This window comes from Pseudophryne corroboree, chromosome 11 (assembly GCF_028390025.1).
Source record: "Pseudophryne corroboree isolate aPseCor3 chromosome 11, aPseCor3.hap2, whole genome shotgun sequence".
Classification (NCBI taxonomy): Eukaryota; Metazoa; Chordata; class Amphibia; order Anura; family Myobatrachidae; genus Pseudophryne; species Pseudophryne corroboree.
The window spans coordinates 224,348,955-224,369,313 of NC_086454.1; the positions used below are offsets into that span (position 1 = coordinate 224,348,955).

At 47.2% G+C, this 20,359-nt stretch overlaps 1 protein-coding gene across 1 annotated transcript in view; it reads right to left on the minus strand.

Moving 5' to 3' along the window:
• Positions 1-20,359, minus strand: part of CENPT (centromere protein T) — a 575,308-nt gene that overhangs the window by 128,038 nt on the left and 426,911 nt on the right. The window contains exon 10 of the mRNA XM_063945279.1: positions 3,336-3,432. Coding sequence (XP_063801349.1) covers positions 3,336-3,432 — 97 coding nt within the window. The remainder of the gene's footprint in view (positions 1-3,335; positions 3,433-20,359) is intronic.

The following is a 20,359-nucleotide window of genomic DNA, read 5'->3' on the forward strand; positions in this document are numbered from 1 at the left end:
CAGCATTGCACTGGCGAATCCACAACGCCCTCCGAGCCGAGATTGCCATGGTAGCGGCTTTTGAAGCTAAAAGCCCAATATCCTTCATGGCTTCTAGCATGTATGTAGCAGCATCTTTGATATGACCTAACTTTAGGAGAATCTCGTCTCTATCTATCGTGTCAATTTCAGATGACAAGATATCTGACCATCTTTCGATAGCCCTACTCACCCATGCGAAAGCAATGGTGGCCTGAGCAGTGTACCATTGGCCACATAAATAGATTTTAACGTAGTCACCAACTTGCGGTCTGCCGGCTCCTTTAGTGAAGCCGTCCCAGGTGCAGGAAGAATCACCTTTTTTGTTAACAATGACAGGGCACTGTCTAAAACTGGGGGTGACTCCCACCTTTTCCTGTCCTCTGCCGGGAAAGGATAAGCAACCTAAATCCTTTTGGGAATCTGAAATTTCTTTTCAGGGTTTGCCCAAATTCCCTCAAAGAGAGTATTTAGCTCGTGAGAAGGAGGGAAAGTTAGATTAATTTTCTTTTCTTTATAAAAATAAGCCTTCTCCTGAGGTACAGGAGGGGCTTCCGTAACTTCCAAAACCTCCCTTATAGCAACAATCATGTATTGAATGCTTTTTGCCAATTTAGGATCTATTCCCCTGGAATCACTAGTGTCGACACAGGAATCAGAGTCCGTGTTGGTATCAGTTTGTACTATTTGTGCAAATGGTCTTTTATGTGACCCAGAGGGGTCGATGAAAAAGCAGAACCGCTAAAAATCACATCTTCCACTGATTTTCTCCAGTTTTCTGCATGAGACACAGACTTATCTAATCTCTTACTGATATGATTCACACTATCACGTATTTCTTTCACGTATTCAGGCTCATGGTGTGCCGGCAGTGCCACCACATTACAACTCTGTGTCCCTAAAATGGCTCCCTCAGTGAAAGAGCTCCCTGCCTCAGACATGTCACACACGTGCACAACCACACCACAGACACTCCGGGACTTATAGGGGACAGACCCACAGTAAAATCTGTCAGAAGGACACAGATAGGATTTGCCAGTTCACAACCCAGCGCCAGCAATAAAATGTCTGTGAAATACAAAATACCCACAGACCTGCCTCGCTTTTATAATGATAATTACACAATGTATAGCACCAAATTTCACTGTGCCCCCCGTTTTGCACCCTGATACTTGGTTCAGCAGTGGAGGACCAGCGTTCTTCTCTGCAGCCTGGACGGAGAGAAAATGGCGCTGAGCAGTGTGCTGTCTGACTGAGGAGGAAGCCTCGCCCCCGTAATGGCGCGTTTTCCCCTCAGACTTTTTGCAACTAATATTTATACGGGCGGGTGTAGGACTGTCCCTCAACAACTTATGCCCCTTATCTGCTTGTTTTACTAGGTTTCATGCTGCCCAGGGCGCCCCTTTCCCGCGCCCTGCCTGTGTGTGATGGGTAGCATGGCGCGCAGCGTTCCCGCCCGCTGCGCTGTACCTTTTAGCCGTCACGATGACTGAAGATCTTTTTCTTCTTACACTCACCTGTCTTCTGACTTCTGGCTCTGTAAGGGGGGTGACGGCGGGCTGTGGGAGTGAGCACATAGCTGCAGCTAGCGTTTAGTACCCTTCAGGAGCTAATGGTGTCCTGTCAGCCAGAAGCAGAGCCATGAAACTATTCAGGAAGTTGGTTCCTACTTCTGCCCCCTCAGTCCCACGAAGCAGGGAGACTGTTGCCAGCAGTCCTCCCTGAAAATAATAAATCTAACAAAAGTCTTTCAGAGAAACTCAGTAGAGCTCCCCTGGAGTGCATCCAGTCTGCCTGGGCACATTTTCTAAACTAAGGTCTGGAGGGGCATAGAGGGAGGAGCCAGTTCACACCCTTGAAAAGTCTTAAAGTGCCCATGGCTCCTGCGGAACTCTCTATACCCCATGGTACTGAAGTGGCCCCCAGCATCCTCTGATGTATGAGAAATAGGAATAGCACGCTGAGTGAAATACCCTGCAATAAGGCAACCACGCAGCAGGCAGCTACATGCACACACGTATATTGTCACAAACGTACCATGCAGAATTATGTACCATAAAACTGCACTGGACTAGCAATACAAAGTAATACTCAGTATGGCTATATGTGATAATAATAGATATAACAAACACAGTAGGCACTGGATGTATATCACAGGGTGTTTGTACCACACAACCCTGACAGTATGCACTCTTTCTTAACTAGCACAGTCGCAGTGACAGGTAGAATACTCAAGTGTCCTGTAGGAAGCACAGCACTGGCAGGCAGGCGGCTCCACAGAGGAGGATTTGCCCCAGCAGTCCTAGAAACAGCTCAGCTCCACCTGTAATGGCCGCTGATCAGGAGTGAGGGAGAGATGCAGCTCCAGGGCGGCAACATTACAGAAATGGCGCCCTGGGGCTGGGGGGAGGGACCACAGGTCCGGCCTACTCCCCCTGCTGGCATCCCCACCTGTCGTGCAGGCAGTGATAAGAAGCGGGGGGTAATGGTACAAAAGTCCCCCCTTGACCTGTGCCCCTGTAAAAAACACCCTGGTGGCTAGTGGAACAACAGCCAGTAATCTGTGTCCATGGCTGCGCGGGATCGCGGTGTACAGCGTGGGCACAGAAGCCCCTTACCTCCCCTTGACAGCGGCTCTGCGATCCGGGAGACGGCGGCGTGTGTGTGAGTCACAGAGGACAGAGGAAGAAAATCCGGTGCCTCCGCTGTAGTGACCCGGCAACCGCGTTGTGGGAGTATACAGCGTCTGCTGGGGGTGATGGAGCTGCTGCAGGTACGTCTTCAGACACAGCCTGCTGCAGCCCTAGTATAGTCCTCTTCTTTTTTGTTGAAGCTAAAGCAAAGAATTAGGATGCCTGAGGCAGTCCCCTGTTAAGTGACCTGCTACTGCAGGCACCAACTACAAACTGAGGTCTCTGGCATGGAGGCAGGGTTATAGAGGAGGCGGCGCTGTGCATCTTGGGAACAGTCTAAAGCTTTGAGCCTGTTGGTGCCTCAGATCAAGATCCTACTCTACACCCCGATGTATTTCCTTGTGGAGCCCAGTGTACCCCGCAGCAGAAAGACAGCTCACACTAGAAGATTCTCAGACGAGCGACTGGTTGTCGTGATTGCAGCAGAGATTTATGAGAACATATCTGTATGTCACTCTCATGGAATAAGTTTGTAAACTGCCATACAGTAGCAATATGTAGGATAAGGTCATATACCACTTAACTGATGAACAGTTGAGGTGGCTATAGGCTGACATGTATAAAACACAAAACACACACAATATTTCAAAACTATGATAAATCTAACAAGCTGTATACACTTACGTAAATCGAGCATTCTTAATATAAGTGGGAGTGTCAGCTGGTCCTGTGAATATAGGCTGCTTGTTCACTTTTTTCTTGTTTTTAAAAGTGGAATCATCTGAAAAAGTCAAATGTTATTATCAGAAAGGTGCCCATGCAGTGTTACAGGGTTTTTTTTTTTACTGTGCATGCCCACAAAAATTTCTTGCCAATCCATTGTTATGGCTACTGGGGGTCACATTTTCCACTTATGGGTCAATGCACATGGGGGGTAATTTAGAGTTGATCGCAGCAGCAAATTTGTTAGCAGTTGGGCAAAATCATGTGCACTGCAGGGGAGGCAGATATAACATGTGCAGAGAGAGTTAGATTTGGGTGGGGTGTGTTAAAACTGAAATCTAAAGTGCAGTGTAAAAATAAAGCAGCCAGTATTTACCCTGCACAGAAAAAAAATAACCCACCCAAATCTAACTCTCTCTGCACATATTATATCTGCCCTCCCTGCAGTGTACATGGTTTTGCCCAACTGCTAACAAATTTGCTGCTGTGATCTACTCTGAATTAGGCCCATGGTTTGCCCATTAGCTAACAAATTTGCTGCTGCGAACAGATCTGAATTACCCCCAATGTTTTCTACTGATATGGACTATATAGTCCATATCGGCAGTTCATATCACACCCTGTGTATGCACTTTTGAGGGGGATATCCAATTATCCCCGGTAAAACATCGGATCCAAAAACAGACATTTTTCTGACTTTTTCCGATGTTTCACTGATTTTTTTTTTTTTTTTTTTACAGGTCAGTGAAACCTGTGTGTTTTCGCACAAGAACTTTGTATGTTTAACTGCGCACGGAGTCCCCTTTGGTTCGAACAAGCTGCCGCACTTAGAGGTGACCAGCCTCACAAAAGACACAAATACAGAAGGTTGTGCTGCGCTCAGTCCTAATTGTGATGGTAATGTGCTAGCACCTAGGTGAAGTCTGTATGGACTGTTTGTCAGATTGAGAAACCAAACAAAATGATGGATATATACACCTACAACCCTTGTAATTGTCTTGTATGTACTAAACAGTATAATGTATTGGTAAACTGCCGGATGGTTAATGAAAATATATAAATATAGATATAAATGATGGCAGATATAGGTTTAAATAACTGAACTTCATTTATTTACTAATTCAGTTGCATAATGTCCAAGTAATTATAAAAGTCACTCTTTCTAGAATGCGGCGTCCCGCATATGGATTTAGTTCTTAAAGTCTTTTGAGTACTCAAATACTCCTGCAGCGGTATTGAAGTAAAAAACCGAGTCTTCACGGCGTGGAGAACTTCAGTGTTACAGCATATGGTGAAAAGACAGAGGGGTTTCTCCGGACTGGCTTCTCCCCTCTCACTCCGGCTGCCCGTGGTGCGACCTGCTTCAGACGCCCCTCGTGCGCCGGTCGGTTCGAGTGTGAAGCCTGTCTAAGGTAAGGGAGTCCGGGGGGGCGCTCTTGGGAGCTGCTCACCAGGTTACCCCCACCTTGTACGGACACTCACCTGCCGTCTTCTCCCGCTGATCGCCTGAGCTCCGACACCGGCTTCTTCCCTCGTCCTCCTTCCGGCGGTTGCTAGGTTACGAGCGCGCTCTCCGGATGTCCTGGTCACGTGACCGGGTCTTTCGTGGATGTCCTCGTACTTTCTGTTTCGTGGGTTGTTGGTCAATACGGATTGAAGAATCAAAGTCAGTGGTGTCTCCAACGCGTTTCAGCCTGTTAGGCCTCCAACGCGTTTCAGCCTGTTAGGCCTTCCTCAGAGATGAAAACATCATTTTGTTTGGTTTCTCAATCTGACAAACAGTCCATACAGACTTCACCTAGGTGCTAGCACATTACCATCACAATTAGGACTGAGCGCAGCACAACCTTCTGTATTTGTGTTTTCGCACAAAAACAGGGCTGTTTCCGGGGATATTGCTTCACTTGGCTGAGGCAGGTGAAACAAAATCCCTGATAAGCCGGGTCTCGAGCCCGCTTATCGGGGCTAATTAGATATCCCCCAAAATACCAAGTCTGAAATTGCCACGACTCACATAATAAAAACAACTGTTAATTACCAAACAAGGGCATTTGGATATTAACAATTTTATTAGGTATGTTTTGAATAATAGTCCCCTAGGTTCCACTTAGAATTTGCTGTAATGGCCATAACACTATGAAAATTAACAAGAGTACCAACATTTAAATCTTGGTTAGCAATAAATAAAATCTGAATTATGTCAAAATGAAAATAGTTAAAACATATGTTACATTTTAACCACACGTACTATGGTGGTCATTCCGAGTTGTTCGCTCGTTGCCGTTTTTTGCAACGGAGCGATTAGGTGGAAAATGCGCATGCGCATGGTACGCAGCGCACATGCGTTCAGTAATTTAACACAAAACTTTGGAGATTTGCACAAGATCGAGCGACGTTTTTTCATCGCTCCAGTGATCGTAGTGTGATTGACAGGAAGTGGGTGTTTCTGGGCAGAAACTGTCCGTTTTCAGGGAGTGTGCTAAAAAACGCAGGCGTGCCACGTAAAACGCAGGAGTGGCTGGAGAAACGGGGGGAGTGGCAGGGCGTGTTTGTGACGTCAAACCAGGAACTAAACGGCCTGAGCTGATCGCAATCTAGGAGTAGGTCTGGAGCTACTCAGAAACTGCAAGGACTTATTTAGTAGCAGTTCTGCTAACCTTTCGTTCGCTATTCTGCTAAGCTAAGATGCACTCCCAGAGGGCGTTTGCAATGCTGCTAAAAGCAGCTAGCGAGCGAACAACTCGGAATGAGGGCCCATATGTAATATATCTAATATCTAATATATAAAAATGAAAATTTGTCCTTCCGCCCTTCTGTCTTTCTATACAAATCCACAGTTTACAAGCAAAGATCGTGAAATTTCACATTCAAGCGTGTTAAAATAAGAATTTACTTACCGATAATTCTATTTCTCGGAGTCCGTAGTGGATGCTGGGGTTCCTGAAAGGACCATGGGGAATAGCGGCTCCGCAGGAGACAGGGCACAAAAAGTAAAGCTTTCCGATCAGGTGGTGTGCACTGGCTCCTCCCCCTATGACCCTCCTCCAGACTCCAGTTAGGTACTGTGCCCGGACGAGCGTACACAATAAGGGAGGAATTTTGAATCCCGGGTAAGACTCATACCAGCCACACCAATCACACTGTACAACCTGTGATCTGAACCCAGTTAACAGTATGATAACAGCGGAGCCTCTGAAAAGATGGCTCACAACAACAATAACCCGATTTAGTTAGCAATAACTATGTACAAGTATTGCAGATAATCCGCACTTGGGATGGGCGCCCAGCATCCACTACGGACTCCGAGAAATAGAATTATCGGTAAGTAAATTCTTATTTTCTCTATCGTCCTTGTGGATGCTGGGGTTCCTGAAAGGACCATGGGGATTATACCAAAGCTCCCAAACGGGCGGGAGAGTGCGGATGACTCTGCAGCACCGAATGAGAGAACTCCAGGTCCTCTTTTGCCAGGGTATCAAATTTGTAGAATTTTACAAACGTGTTCTCCCCCGACCACGTAGCTGCTCGGCAAAGTTGTAATGCCGAGACCCCTCGGGCAGCCGCCCAAGATGAGCCCACCTTCCTTGTGGAATGGGCCTTAACAGATTTAGACTGTGGCAGGCCTGCCACAGAATGTGCAAGTTGAATTGTGCTACCAATCCCACGAGCAATCGACTGCTTAGAAGCAGAAGCACCCAGCATTGTTGGGTGCATACAGGATAAACAGCAAGTCAGATTTCCTGACTCCAGCCAACCTGGAAACTATATTTTCAGGGCCCTGATAACATCCAGCAACTTGGAGTCCTCCAAGTCCCTAGTAGCCGCAGGTACCACAATAAGCTGGTTCAGGTGAAACGCTGACACCACCTTAAGGAGAAACTGGGGACGAGTCCGCAGCTTTGCTCTGTCCGAATGGACAATCAGATATGGCTTTGTGAGATAAAGCCGCCAATTCTGACACTCGCCTGGCCGAGGCCAGGACCAACAGCATGGTCATTTTCCATGTGAGATATATCAAATCCACAGATTTGAGTTGTTTAAACCAATGTGATTTTTTAGGAATCCCAAAACTACGTTGAGATCGCCCAGTGCCACTGGAGACATCAAAGGGGCTGTATATGCAGTACTCCCTTAACAACTTCTGGACTTCAGGAACTGAAGCCAATTTCTTTCTGGAAGAAAATCAACAGGCCGAAATTTGAACCTTAATGGACCCAATTTGAGACCCATAGACACTCCTGTTTGCAGGAAATGTAGAAATTAACCTAGTTGAAATTCTTCCGTGGAGCCTTCCTGGACTCACACCCTGGCACATATTTTCACCTAAGTGGTGATAATGTTGTGCGGTCACCTCCTTCCTGGCTCTGACCAGGGTAGGGATGACCTCTTCCGGAATGCCTCTTTCCCTTAGGATCCGGCGTTCACCCGCCTTGGCGTCAACGCAGCTGCGGTAAGTCCCGGAACAGACACGGTTCTTGCCGAATCAAGACCCTTCTTAGTATCTCTTGAAGTTCCGGGAACCAAGTCCTTCTTGGCCAAACCGGAGCCACGAGTATAGTTCTTACTCCTCTCCTTCCTATCATTTTCAATACATTGGGTATGAAAAGCAGAGGATGGAACACATACACCGACTGGTACACCGACGGTGTTACCAGAGCGTCCCAGCTATTGCCTGAGTGTCTCTTGACCTGGCGCTTCAGGTGGGACGCCATCATAACCACCTTTGGTCTTTCCCAACGGTTTACAATCATGTGGAAACTTCCAGATTAAGTTTCCACTTTTCCGGGTGGAATTCATTTATGCTGAGGAAATCTTCCCAGTTGCCCACTCCCGGAATGAACACTGCTGACAGTGTTATCACATGATTTTCCGCCCAGCGAAGAATCCTTGCTGTCATTGCCCTCCTGCTTCTTGTGTCGCCCCGTCTGATAACGTGGGCGACCGCCATGATGATGTCCTACTGGATCAGCACCGGTTGACTTTGAAGCAGGAGTCTTCCTAGGCTCAGAGCATTGTAAATTGCCCTTAGCTCCAGTATATTCATGTGGAGAGAAGTCTCCAGACTTGACCACACTTCCTTGGAAATTTTTTCCCTGTGTGACTACTCCCCAGCCTCTCAGGCTGGTATCCGTGGTCCCCAGAACACAGTCCTGAATGCTGAGTGTGCTGCCCTCTAAAAGATGAGCACTCTGCAGCCCCCACAGAAGAGACACCCTTGTCCTTGGAGACAGGATTATCCGCTGATGCATCTGAAAATGCGATCCGGACCATTCGTCCAGCAAATCCCCTGAGATCTGCCGAATGGAATCGCTTCGTAAGAAGCCACCATTTTTCCCAGGACTCCTGTGCATTGATGCACTGATACTTGGCCTGGTTTTAGGAGGTTTCTGACTAGGTCGAATAACTCCTTGGCTTTTTCCTCCCGGAGGAACACCTTTTTCTGGACTATGCCCAGAATCATTCCTAGGAACAGCAGACGTATCGTCGGAAAACAGCTGCGATTCTTGGAATATTTAGAATCCAGTCGTGCTGTCGTAGAACTACTTTAGATAGTGCTCTTCCGACCTCCAACTGTTCTCTGGAACTTGCCCTTTTCAGGATATCGTCCAAGTAAGGGATAATTTAGATGCCTTTTTTCTTTGAAGAAACATCTTTTCGGCCATTACCTTGGTAAAAGGCCCGGGGTGCCGTGGATAATTCAAACGGCATCGTCTGAAACTGATATTGACAGTTCTGTACCACGAACCAGAGGTACCCTTGTTGAGAAGGGCAAATTTGGACATGGAGGTAATCCTTGATGTCCAGGGACACCATATAGTCCCCTTTTTTCCGGTTCGCTATCACTGCTCTGAGTGACTCCATCTCGATTTGAACCTTTTATGTAAGTGTTCAAAGATTTCAGTTTAGACTATGTCTCACCAAGCCGTCTGGCGTCAGTACCACAATATAGTGTGGAAAAATAATACCCTTTTCCTTGTTGTAGGAGGGGTACTTTGATTATCACCTGCTGGATATACAGCTTGTGAATTGTTTCCAATGCTGCCTCCCTGTCGGAGGGAGCCGTTGGTAAAGCAGACTTCAGAAACCTGCGAGGAGAAGATGTCTCGACTCTCCAATCTGTACCCCTGGGATAATACTTGTACTATCTAGGGGTCAACCTGCGAGTGATCCCACTGCGCGCTGAGACTCTTGAGACTACCCCCCCACCTTGAGTCCGCTTGCATGGCCCCAGCGTCATGCTGAGGACTTGGCAGACGCGGTGGAGGGCTTCTTTTCCTGGGAAGGGGCTGCCTGCTGCAGTCTACTTCCCTTACCTCTATGTCTGGGCAGATATGACTGGCCTTTTGCCTGCATGCCCTCATGGGAAAGGAAGGATTGAGGCTGAAAAGACGGTGTCTTTTTCAGCTGAGATGTAACTTGGGGTAAAAAGGTTGGATTTCCCAGCTGTTGCCGTGGTCCCCAGGTCCGATGGACCGACCCCAACTAACTCCTTCCCTTTATACGGCAATACTTCCATGTGCCGTATGGGATCTGTATCACCTGACCACTGTCGTGTCCATGACATCTTCTGGGTGATATGGACAACGTACTTATCTTGATGCCAGAGAGCAAATATCCCTCTGTGCATCTCACGTACATATATATAGAATGCATCCTATTAAATGCTCTGTATGAATAAAATATTTTCAGTCAGGGAATCCGACCAAGCCAACCCAGCACTGCATCTCCAGGCTGATGGCGATCGCTGGTCGCAGTATAACCACCGTATGTGTGTATATACTTTTTAGGATATCTTTCCAGCTTCCTATCAGCTGGCTCCTTGAGGGCGGCCGTATCTGGAGACGGTAACGCCACTTGATAAGCGTGTGAGCGCCTTATCACCCTAAGGGGTGTTTCCCAACGCGCCCTAATTTCTGGCGGGAAAGGGTATAACGCCAATATTTGCTATCGGGGTAACCCCACGCATCATCACACACTTCATTTTATTTTATCTGATTCAGGAAAAAACTACAGGTAGTTTTTTCACTCCCACATAATACCCTTTTTTGTGGTACTTGTAGTATCAGAAATATGCAACACCTCCTTCATTGCCCTTAACGTGTGGCCCTAATGAGAAATACGTTTGTTTATTCACCGTCGACACTGGATTCAGTGTCCGTGTCTGTGTCGACCGACTGAGGTAAATGGGCGTTTTTAACGCCCCTGACGGTGTTTCTGAGACGCCTGGACCGGTACTAATAGTTTGTCGGCCGTCTCACGTCGTCAACCGACCTTGCAGCGTGTTGACATTCTCACGTAATTCCCTAAATAAGCCATCCATTCCGGTGTCGACTCCCTAGAGAGTGACATCACCATTACAGGCAATTTCTCCGCCTCCTCACCAACATCGTCCTCATACATGTCGACACACACGTACCGACACACAGCACACACACCGGGAATGCTCTGACAGAGGACAGGACCCACACTAGCCCTTTGGGGAGACAGAGGGAGAGTTTGCCAGCACACACCAAAACGCTATAATTATATAGGGACAACCTTATATAAGTGTTTTCCCTTATAGCATCTTTATATATATCTCAATATCGCCAAAATCAGTGCCCCCCCTCTCTGTTTTAACCCTGTTTCTGTAGTGCAGTGCAGGGGAGAGCCTGGGAGCCTTCTCTCCAGGCTTTCTGTGAGAGAAAATGGCGCTGTGTGCTGAGGAGATAGGCCCCGCCCCTTTTTCGGCGGGCTCGTCTCCCGCTATTTAGTGAATCTTGGCAGGGGTTAAATATCTCCATATAGCCTCTGGGGGCTATATGTGAGGTATTTTTCGCCAAAAAAGGTTTTCATTTGCCTCCCAGGGCGCCCCCCTCCCAGCGCCCTGCACCCTCAGTGACTGCCGTGTGAAGTGTGCTGAGAGGAAAATGGCGCACAGCTGCAGTGCTGTGCGCTACCTTTAGAAGACTGCAGGAGTCTTCAGCCGCCGATTCTGGACCTCTTCTTACTTCAGCATCTGCAAGGGGGCCGGCGGCGCGGCTCCGGTGACCATCAAGGCTGTACCTGTGATCGTCCCTCTGGAGCTGATGTCCAGTAGCCAAGAAGCCAATCCATCCTGCACGCAGGTGAGTTCACTCCTTCTCCCCTAAGTCCCTCGTTGCAGTGATCCTGTTGCCAGCAGGACTCACTGTAATAAAAAACCTAAGCTAAACTTTCTCTAAGCAGCTCTTTAGGAGAGCCACCTAGATTGCACCCTTCTCGGCCGGGCACAAAAATCTAACTGGAGTCTGGAGGAGGGTCATAGGGGGAGGAGCCAGTGCACACCACCTGATCGGAAAGCTTTACTTTTTGTGCCCTGTCTCCTGCGGAGCCGCTATTCCCCATGGTCCTTTCAGGAACCCCAGCATCCACAAGGACGATAGAGAAAACTATTTGAAATCCCTAGCACCCCTAGGGGAACAGACAGCAGCACAGAGTATATCGGGAGACAGCATAACTTCGGAATTGCTGGAGCAATGTACTCAAAAACTGGCACACATATGCCTTACAATCTGGCAACAAACACTGTGGGAGGAAGACATCCCTAGCACCCTTAGGGGTGAGGCAGCAGCACTGAGTATTTCAGCAGATAGCATACCTCTAGAATGCCTGCAGCAATTTACAACAAAATTGGTACACATATGACTTACATTCTGGAAACAAACACTATGGGGGTCAGAAATCATTAGCACCCCTAGGGGTGGGACAGCAGCACAGAGTATGTCAGCAGACAGCAAAACTGTGGTAGGCCTGGAGCAATTTACACCAAACTTGGTACACATCTGACTTAAAATCTTGGAACAAACTCTGTGGGGGTTAGACACCCCTAGCGGTGGGACAGCAGCACAGAGTTTTTCAGGAGGCAGCAAAACGGTGGAAGGCCTGGAGCAATTTACACCAAACTTGGTACACATCTCACTTACAATCTGGGAACAAACTCTGTGGGGGTTAAACACCCCTAGGGGTGGGACAGCGGCACAGAGTATTTCAGCAGACAGCATAACTCCCGAATGGCTAGACCAATTTACAACAAACTGGGTACACATATGACTTACACTCGGGAAACAAACAATGTGGGTCAAACACCCCTACCACCCCTAGGGTTGGGACAGCAGCACAGAGTATGTCAGCAGACAGCATAACTGTGGAAGGCCTGGAGCAATTTACACCAAACTTGGTACACATCTGACTTACAATCTGGGAACAAACTCTATGGGGGTTAGACACCCCTAGGTGTAGGACAGCAGCACAGAGTATTTCAGGAGACAGCATAACTGCAGAATGCCTTGACCAATTTACAACAAACTTGGTACACATGACTTACAAGTTGGGAACAAACACTGTTGGGGTAAGACACCCCTAGGGGGTGAGGAAGCAGCACAGAGTTTTTCAGCAGACAGCATAACTCTTGAATGCCTGGAGCAATTTACACCAAACTTGCTACACATATTACTTACACTCTGGAAACAAACACTGTGGGGGTTACACACCACTAGCACCCCTAGGGGTGGGCCAGCAGCACAGACTACATCAGGACATGCATGATATGTCAGTGATGACAGGGCTGCATGTGACAGGGGCAGTGACATGATGTGAGGAGGGGAATGGAGGTAGCACAAACCCACACACTGAGAGTTATATAGCAGAAGTAGCACGGTCCCCCAGCAGCACATTGGGTTTTCATTTTATTGATGTGTATAACATTTTACATGCTTTTTTTATACTATGTTATTTATACTGTGTGCTTAATATTTAAATTAATTTTTGTAAACAAACATTCTTAAAATCCCGGGCAACGCTGAGTACTCCAGCTAGTACTGTATATGCCTTTTATTCATGCACAGATAATTAGCATGGACACTTGCTCACCGTTCCAAGTGTCCATGATAGGATATACATATATATATATACATACACACACACACATATATATATATATATATATATATATATACACACACACATTATATCATTATATATATATATATATATATATATATATATACACATACACACACACATACATACACAAACACATACATACAGTGCATCTGGAAAGTATTCACAGTGCTTCACTTTTTCTACATTTTGTTATGCCTTACTAAAAAATGGAATACATTCATTTTCCCCCTCAAAATTCTACACACAATACCCCATAATGACAACGTAAAAAAAGTTTTTTTTGTGATTTTTGCAAATTTATTAAAAATAAGAAACTAAGAAATCACATGTACATAAGTATTCACAGTCTTTGCTTAATACTTTGTCGGTGCACCTTTGGCAGCAATTAGAGCCTCAAGTATTTCTGAATATGATGCCACAAGCTTGGCACACCTATCTTTGGGCAGTTTCGCCCATTCCTCTTTGCAGCACCTCTCAAGCTCCATCAGGTTGGATGGGAAGCGTCGGTGCACAGCCATTTTCAGATTTCTCCAGAGATGTTCAATCGGATTCAAGTCTGGGCTCTGGCTGGGCCACTCGAGGACATTCACAGAATTGTCCTGAAGTCACTCCTTTGACATTTTGGCTGTGTGCTTAGGTCGTTGTCCCGCTAATAGATGAACTTTCGCCCCAGTCTGAGGTCAAGAGCGCTCTGACTAGTCTCCCAGTTCCTGCTGCTGAAAAACATCCCCACAGCATGATGCTGCCACCACCATGCTTCACTATAGGGATGGTATTGGCCTGGTGATGAGCGGTGCTTGGTTTCCTCCAAACATGACACCTGGCATTCACGCCAAAGAGTTCAAACTTTGTCTCACCAGACCAGAGATTTTTTTTCTCATGGTCTGAGAGTCCTTCAGGTGCATTTGGCAAACTCCAGACGGGCTGCCATGTGCTTTTTTTTTTTTACTAAGGTGTGGCTTCCGTCTGGCCACTCTACCATACAGGCCTGATTGGTGGATTGCTGCAGAGATGGTTGTCCATCTGGAAGGTTCTCCTCTCTCCACAGAGGAATGCTGTAGCTCTGAAAGAGTAACCATTGGGTTCTTGGTCACCTCCCTGACTAGAGCCCTTCTTCCCAGATCGCATAGTTTAGACAGCCGGCCTGGTGGTTCCGATCTTCTTCCATTTATGGATGATGGAGGCCACTGTGCTCATTGGGACCTTCAAAGCAGCAGATATTTTTCTGTATCCTTCCACAGATTTGTGCGTCGAGATAATTCTGTCTCGGAGGTCTACAGACAATTCCTTTGACTTCATGCTTGATTTGTGATCAGACATGCACTGTCACGTGTGGGATCTTATATAGACAGGTGTGTGCCTTTCCAGATCATGTCCAAACAACTGAATTTACCACATGTGGACTCCAATTAAGCTATAGGAACATCTCAAGGATGATCCGTGGAAACAGGACGCACCTGAGCTCAGTTTTGAGCTTCATGGCAAAGGTTGTGAATACTTATGTACATGTGAGTTCTTAGTTTTTTATTTTTAATAAATTTGCGAAAATCACAAATAAACTTTTTTCACATTGTCATTATGAGGTATTGTGTGCAGGTTTTTGAGGGAAATAATGAATTTATTTCATTTTGGAATAAGGCTGTAACATAACAAAATGTGGAAAAAGTGAAGCGCTGTGAATACTTTCTGGATGCACTGTATATATACAGTACCAGCCAAAAGTTTGGACACACCTTCTCATTCAATGGTTTTTATTATTTTTTTATTATTTTCCATGTTGTAGATTAATACTGAAGACATCAAAACTATGAAAGAACACATATGGAATTATGTTGTAAACGCAAAAGTGTTAAACAAATCAAAATATGTTTTATATTTTAGATTCCTCAAAGTAGCCCCCTTTTGCTTTGATGACAGTTTTGCACACTCTTGGCATTCTCTCAATCAGCTCTCCTGGAATTGTTTTGAATTAACGGGTGTGCCTTGTTAAGAGTCAATCTGTGGAATTACTTGCCTTCTTAATGTGTTTGAGACCATCAGTTGTGTTGTGCAGAGGTAGGGATAGTACACAGTGGACACCCCTATTTGACTACTGTTGTAATCCATATTATGGCACGAACCACTCAACTCGGCAAAGAGAAACGACAGTCCATCATTACTTTAAGACATGAAAGTCAGTCGATATGGAAAATGTCAAGATCTTTTAATGTATCAAGTGCAGCTGCAAAAAACATCAAAGGCTATGATGAAACTGGCTCTCATGAGGTCCGCCCCAGGAAAGGAAGACCAAGAGTAACCTCTGCTGCAGAGGATAAGTTCATAAGCGTTACCAGCCTCAGAAACCGCTACTTAACAGCACCTCAGATTAGAGCCAACATAAATTCTTCAGAGTTCAAGTAGCAAACAAATCTCAACATCAACTGTTCAGAGGAGACTGCGTGAATCAGGCATTCATGGTCGAATTGCAGCGAAGAAGCCACTACTGAGGATGAACAAGAAGAAGAAGAAGAGGAGAATTGTTTGGGCCAAGAAACACAAGGAATGGACATTAGACCAGTGGAAATCTGTATTTTGGTCTGATGAGTCCAAATTTGAGATTTTTGGTTCCAACCGCAGTGTCTTTGTGAGATGTAGAGAAGGTGAGCGGATGGTTTTTGCATGTGTGGTTCCCACTGTGAAGCATGGAGGAGGAGGTGTGATGGTGTTGGGGTGCTTTGCTGGTGACACTGTTGGTGATTTATTCAAAATTCAAGGCACACTTAACCAGCATGCCTACCACAACATTCTGCGCACAATGACATCCCATCTGGTTTACGCTTACTGGGACCATCATTTGTTTTTCAACAAGACAATGACCCCAAACACACCTCCATGCTATGTAAGGGCTACTTGACTAAGAAGGAAAGTGATTGAGTGCTGCATCAGATGACCTGGCCTCCACAATCATCAGACCTAAACCCAATTGAGATGGATTGGGATGAGTTGGACTGCAGAGTGAAGGAAAAGCAGACAAGTGCTCAGCACCTCTGGGAACTCCTTCAAAACTGTTGGAAAACCATTCCAGGAGACTACCTCATGAAGCTGATTGAGAGAATGCCAAGAGTGTGCAAAGCGGTCATCAAAGCAAAAGGGGGCTACCTTGAGGAATCTAAAAATAGGATTTTAATACCTAATGGTAAATCCATTTTTCGTAGTTCATAAGAGATATTGGGGGAAACTAGTACGATGGGGTAAAGACGGGGTCCAAAGGAGCCAGTGCACTTTAAATATCTTCAACTGGGTGTGCTGGCTCCACCTCTATGCCCCCTTCCACAGGCAGTTATAGGTAAAAACGTGCCCGAAGGAGAAAGGACATATATGAGAGAAGGAAGAGGTAACTATAGAAAAAGAACCTGCAGAAAAGTCCACGCACTGAGGCGGGCACCCAATGGGGGATCATTCCGAGTTGATCGCACAGTAGCAGTTTTTTTAAGCCGTGAGATCAGATAGTCGCCGCCTATGGGGGAGTGTATTTTAGCATAGCAAGTGTGCGACTGCTTGTGCAGGGGAGCTGTGCAAAAAGTTTTTGTGCAGTTTCTGAGTAGCTCTGAACTTACTCAGCCACTGCGATCACTTCAGCCTGTCAGGTCCCGGAATTGACGTCAGACACCCACCCTGCAAACGCCTAGACACGCCTGCGTTTCCACGGCACTCCCAGAAAATGGTCAGTTGCCACCCAAAAACGCCTTCTTCCTGTCAATCTCCCTGCGATCGGCTGTGCGAATGGATTCTTTGCTAAATCCATTGCACAGCAACGATCCGCTTTGTACCCGTATGACGCGCCTGCGCATTACGGTGCATATGCATGCGTAGTGGTGACCTGATCGCTGTGCTGCGAAAACAGTAGCGTGCGATCAGGTCTGAATGACCCCCAATATCCCTTATGGAGAAAAGGATTTACCGGTAAGTATTAAAATCCTATTTTCTCTAGCATCCATAAGGGATAATGGGGGAAACTAGTACGATGGGGATGTCCCAAAGCTTCCAGAATGGGCGGGAATGTGCGGAGACTGCTGCAGCACCGCCTGCCCAAACTGGGTATCCTCTTTGGCCAGGGTATCAAATTTGTAGAACTTCACAAAAAGTATTCTTCCAAGACCAGGTAGCAGCTCGGCACAGTTGCAAGGCCGAGACACCACAGGCAGCCGCCCAGGAAGAGCCCACTGATCTTGTAGAGTGGGCCTTTAGAGACTTAGGAACGGGTAAGGCTGCCGACACATAGGCCTGTTGGATAGTAAGCCTAATCCAACGAGCAATGGACTGCTTTGAAGCAGGGCAACACTTTTTCTGCGCTCATAGAGCACAAACAAGGAATCCATTTTTCTGACCCGAGCTATGCGCTTGACATAGATCTTCAAGGCACGCACAGCATCCAATGCCTCCGGAGGAGCAGAAGCATCAGAACTGGACGGAACCACAATAAGTTGATTCAGATGAAATGCGGAGACAACCTTCGGCAGGAACTGCTGTCTAGTTCTGAGCTGCGCTCTGTCCTCGTAAAAAAAAGACCAAGTACGGACTTTTACATGACAAGGCCACCAATTCTAAAAACACGTTGAGACAGGGCCAGTAATATCACCGTCTTTCACGTGAGGTACTTGTCTTCTACCGTCATGAGCGGTTCAAACCAGGAAGTCTGTAGAAATGCCTACACTACATCCAAATCCCAGGGTGCCGTAGGCACACAAAAGGTGGTTGTATGTGGAGTACCCCTTACAAGAAGGTCTGAACTTCAGGCAACACTGCCAATTTCTTCTGGAAGAAAATGGAGATGGCTGAAATCTGGACCTTAATGGAACCCAGGCGTAAGCCCTTATCCACACCAGCCTGCAGGAAACGTCCCAAGTGAAATACTGCAGGCGTTCCTCGCACCAAGAGACATATCTCCTCCAGATATGATGATAGTGTTTTGATGTTACAAATTTTCTGGCCTGAACCATGGTAGCAATAACCTTTTTGGAAAGGCCCTTGTGAGCTAGGATGTGCCGCTCAACCTCCATGCCGTCAAACAAAGTTGCCGTAAGTCCGGGTAGACGAACGGTCCTTGTTGAAAAAGATCTCTTAGTGGTAAAGGCCAAGGGTCTTCGACGGACATGTCCAGAAGATCCACGTACCACGCCCTCTGAGGCCAATCTGGGGCAATCAGAATTGCCTGGACACCCTGATGCCTGATTCGCTTTAGCACCCTTGGGAGCAATGGAATCGGAGGAAACAGGTAGACCACCCTCGCCTGAGGGTCCCTGGGCCGTGAGCAGTACCAGGGAAGTTTCTTATTGAGCCGAGAAGCCATCATGTCGCCTCCCAGTTGTCCACACCCGGAATGAAGATTGCGGACATTGCTCTTGCATTCCTTTCCCCCAGGAGTATTTTTGACGCATGCAGGCTCTGCTTTTTGTCCCTCCTTGACGATTTATATACGCCACTGCCGTGGCGTTGTCCGACTGTACATGGATCGCGTGATGTTGATCGGAAGAAGGGCCTCGTGGACTGACCACCTGCCCTGGAACTGCGCCCCTTGGGTGACAGCTCCCCATACCCGTAGACTTGCATCCGTCATGAGGAGGGTCCAATCCTGAATCCCGAAACTCCGGCCCTCCAAGAGATTGGAGGACTGTAGCCACCAAAGGAGGGAAATCCTGGCCTGAGGTGACAGCTGAATCATCCGGTGCTTCTGGAGATGCGATCCGGACCACTTGCTCAGGAGATCCAATAGAAATGTTCTGGCATGGAACCTCCCATACTGGATCACCTCGTATGAGGCAACAATTTTTCCCAGCAATCTTATGCAAAGATGGATGGACACTCGAGTAGGCCAGAGCACCATGCGAACCATCTCCTGAAGTGTTTTCGCCTTGTCCTCTGGTAGAAACATCTTCTGGGCCACAGTATCCAGCAACATCCCCATGGACAGGAGCCTCTGAGTTGGCTCCAGGTGGGACTTCTGTAAGCTGAGGATCCATCCATGGTCCAAAAGAAGATGGATGGGTGCGGTCAATATGGAGCAACAAAAGCTCCCTGGATCGTGACTTTATTAGAAGTTCGTCCAGAGAAGGGTCCACATTGACCCCCTGGACCCTGAGTTGGAACATCATCTCCGCCATCACCTTTATGAATACCCTCGGGGCTGTGGACAGGCCGAAAGGAAGTGCCTGGAATTGGAAGTGATTGTCCAGCAGGGCAAACCGCAGGTACGCCTGATGAGGTGGCTAAATCGGAATATGGAGATAAGCATCCTTGATATCCAAGGAGACCATAAATTCCTGTTCTTCCAGGCACGCAGGGATCCCATCATGAACTTGAACACATTCAAGTAAGGTTTCAAGGATTTGAGATTCAAAATGGGTCTGACCGTACCGTCCGGTTTCGGCACCACAAACAGGTTTGAGTAAAACCCCGTGCAGCATTGCGGTACTGGAACGGGAACAATGACGCAGGACTGAACCAACTATCGGATTGCCTGTTGCAACGTAACCTGCATATCCTCCAGAGCTGGCAAGCTTGATTTGAAAAATCATTGAGGGGGACTACTGTCAAGTTTCAGCCTGTAGCCCTGAGAAACGAGATCTCTGATCCAGGCATCCTGGCAGGAGGTCTCCCAGACGCGGCTGAAGTGGCGCGGTCGAGCTCCCACCTCGAGATCCCCTCAGGGTGGGTGGGCACCGTCACGCTGAGTCCTTAGTGGAAGCAGAACCGGTGGACTGTTCCTGAGAACTGGTGCTTGCAGGTTTTCTGGACTTACCTCTGGTGCCTCTAGCCGCATTGGAGGCACCTCTGGCCTTAGATCAAAATCCGTAGGACCAAAAGGACTGGACAGACGGCCCCGGATAGGAGTGTCTCGCCGGCGGGGCCCCAGAGGGAAGAAACGTGGATTTCCCAGCCGTAACTTTGGAAATCCAGGTATCCAATTCGACCCCAAAAAGTCATTCCCCAGAAAAGGGGAAGGATTCCACACTACGTTTGGATTCTGCGTCCAATCCACTGAGGCAACCACAAGGCCCTGCATGCCGACACTGTCATAGAAG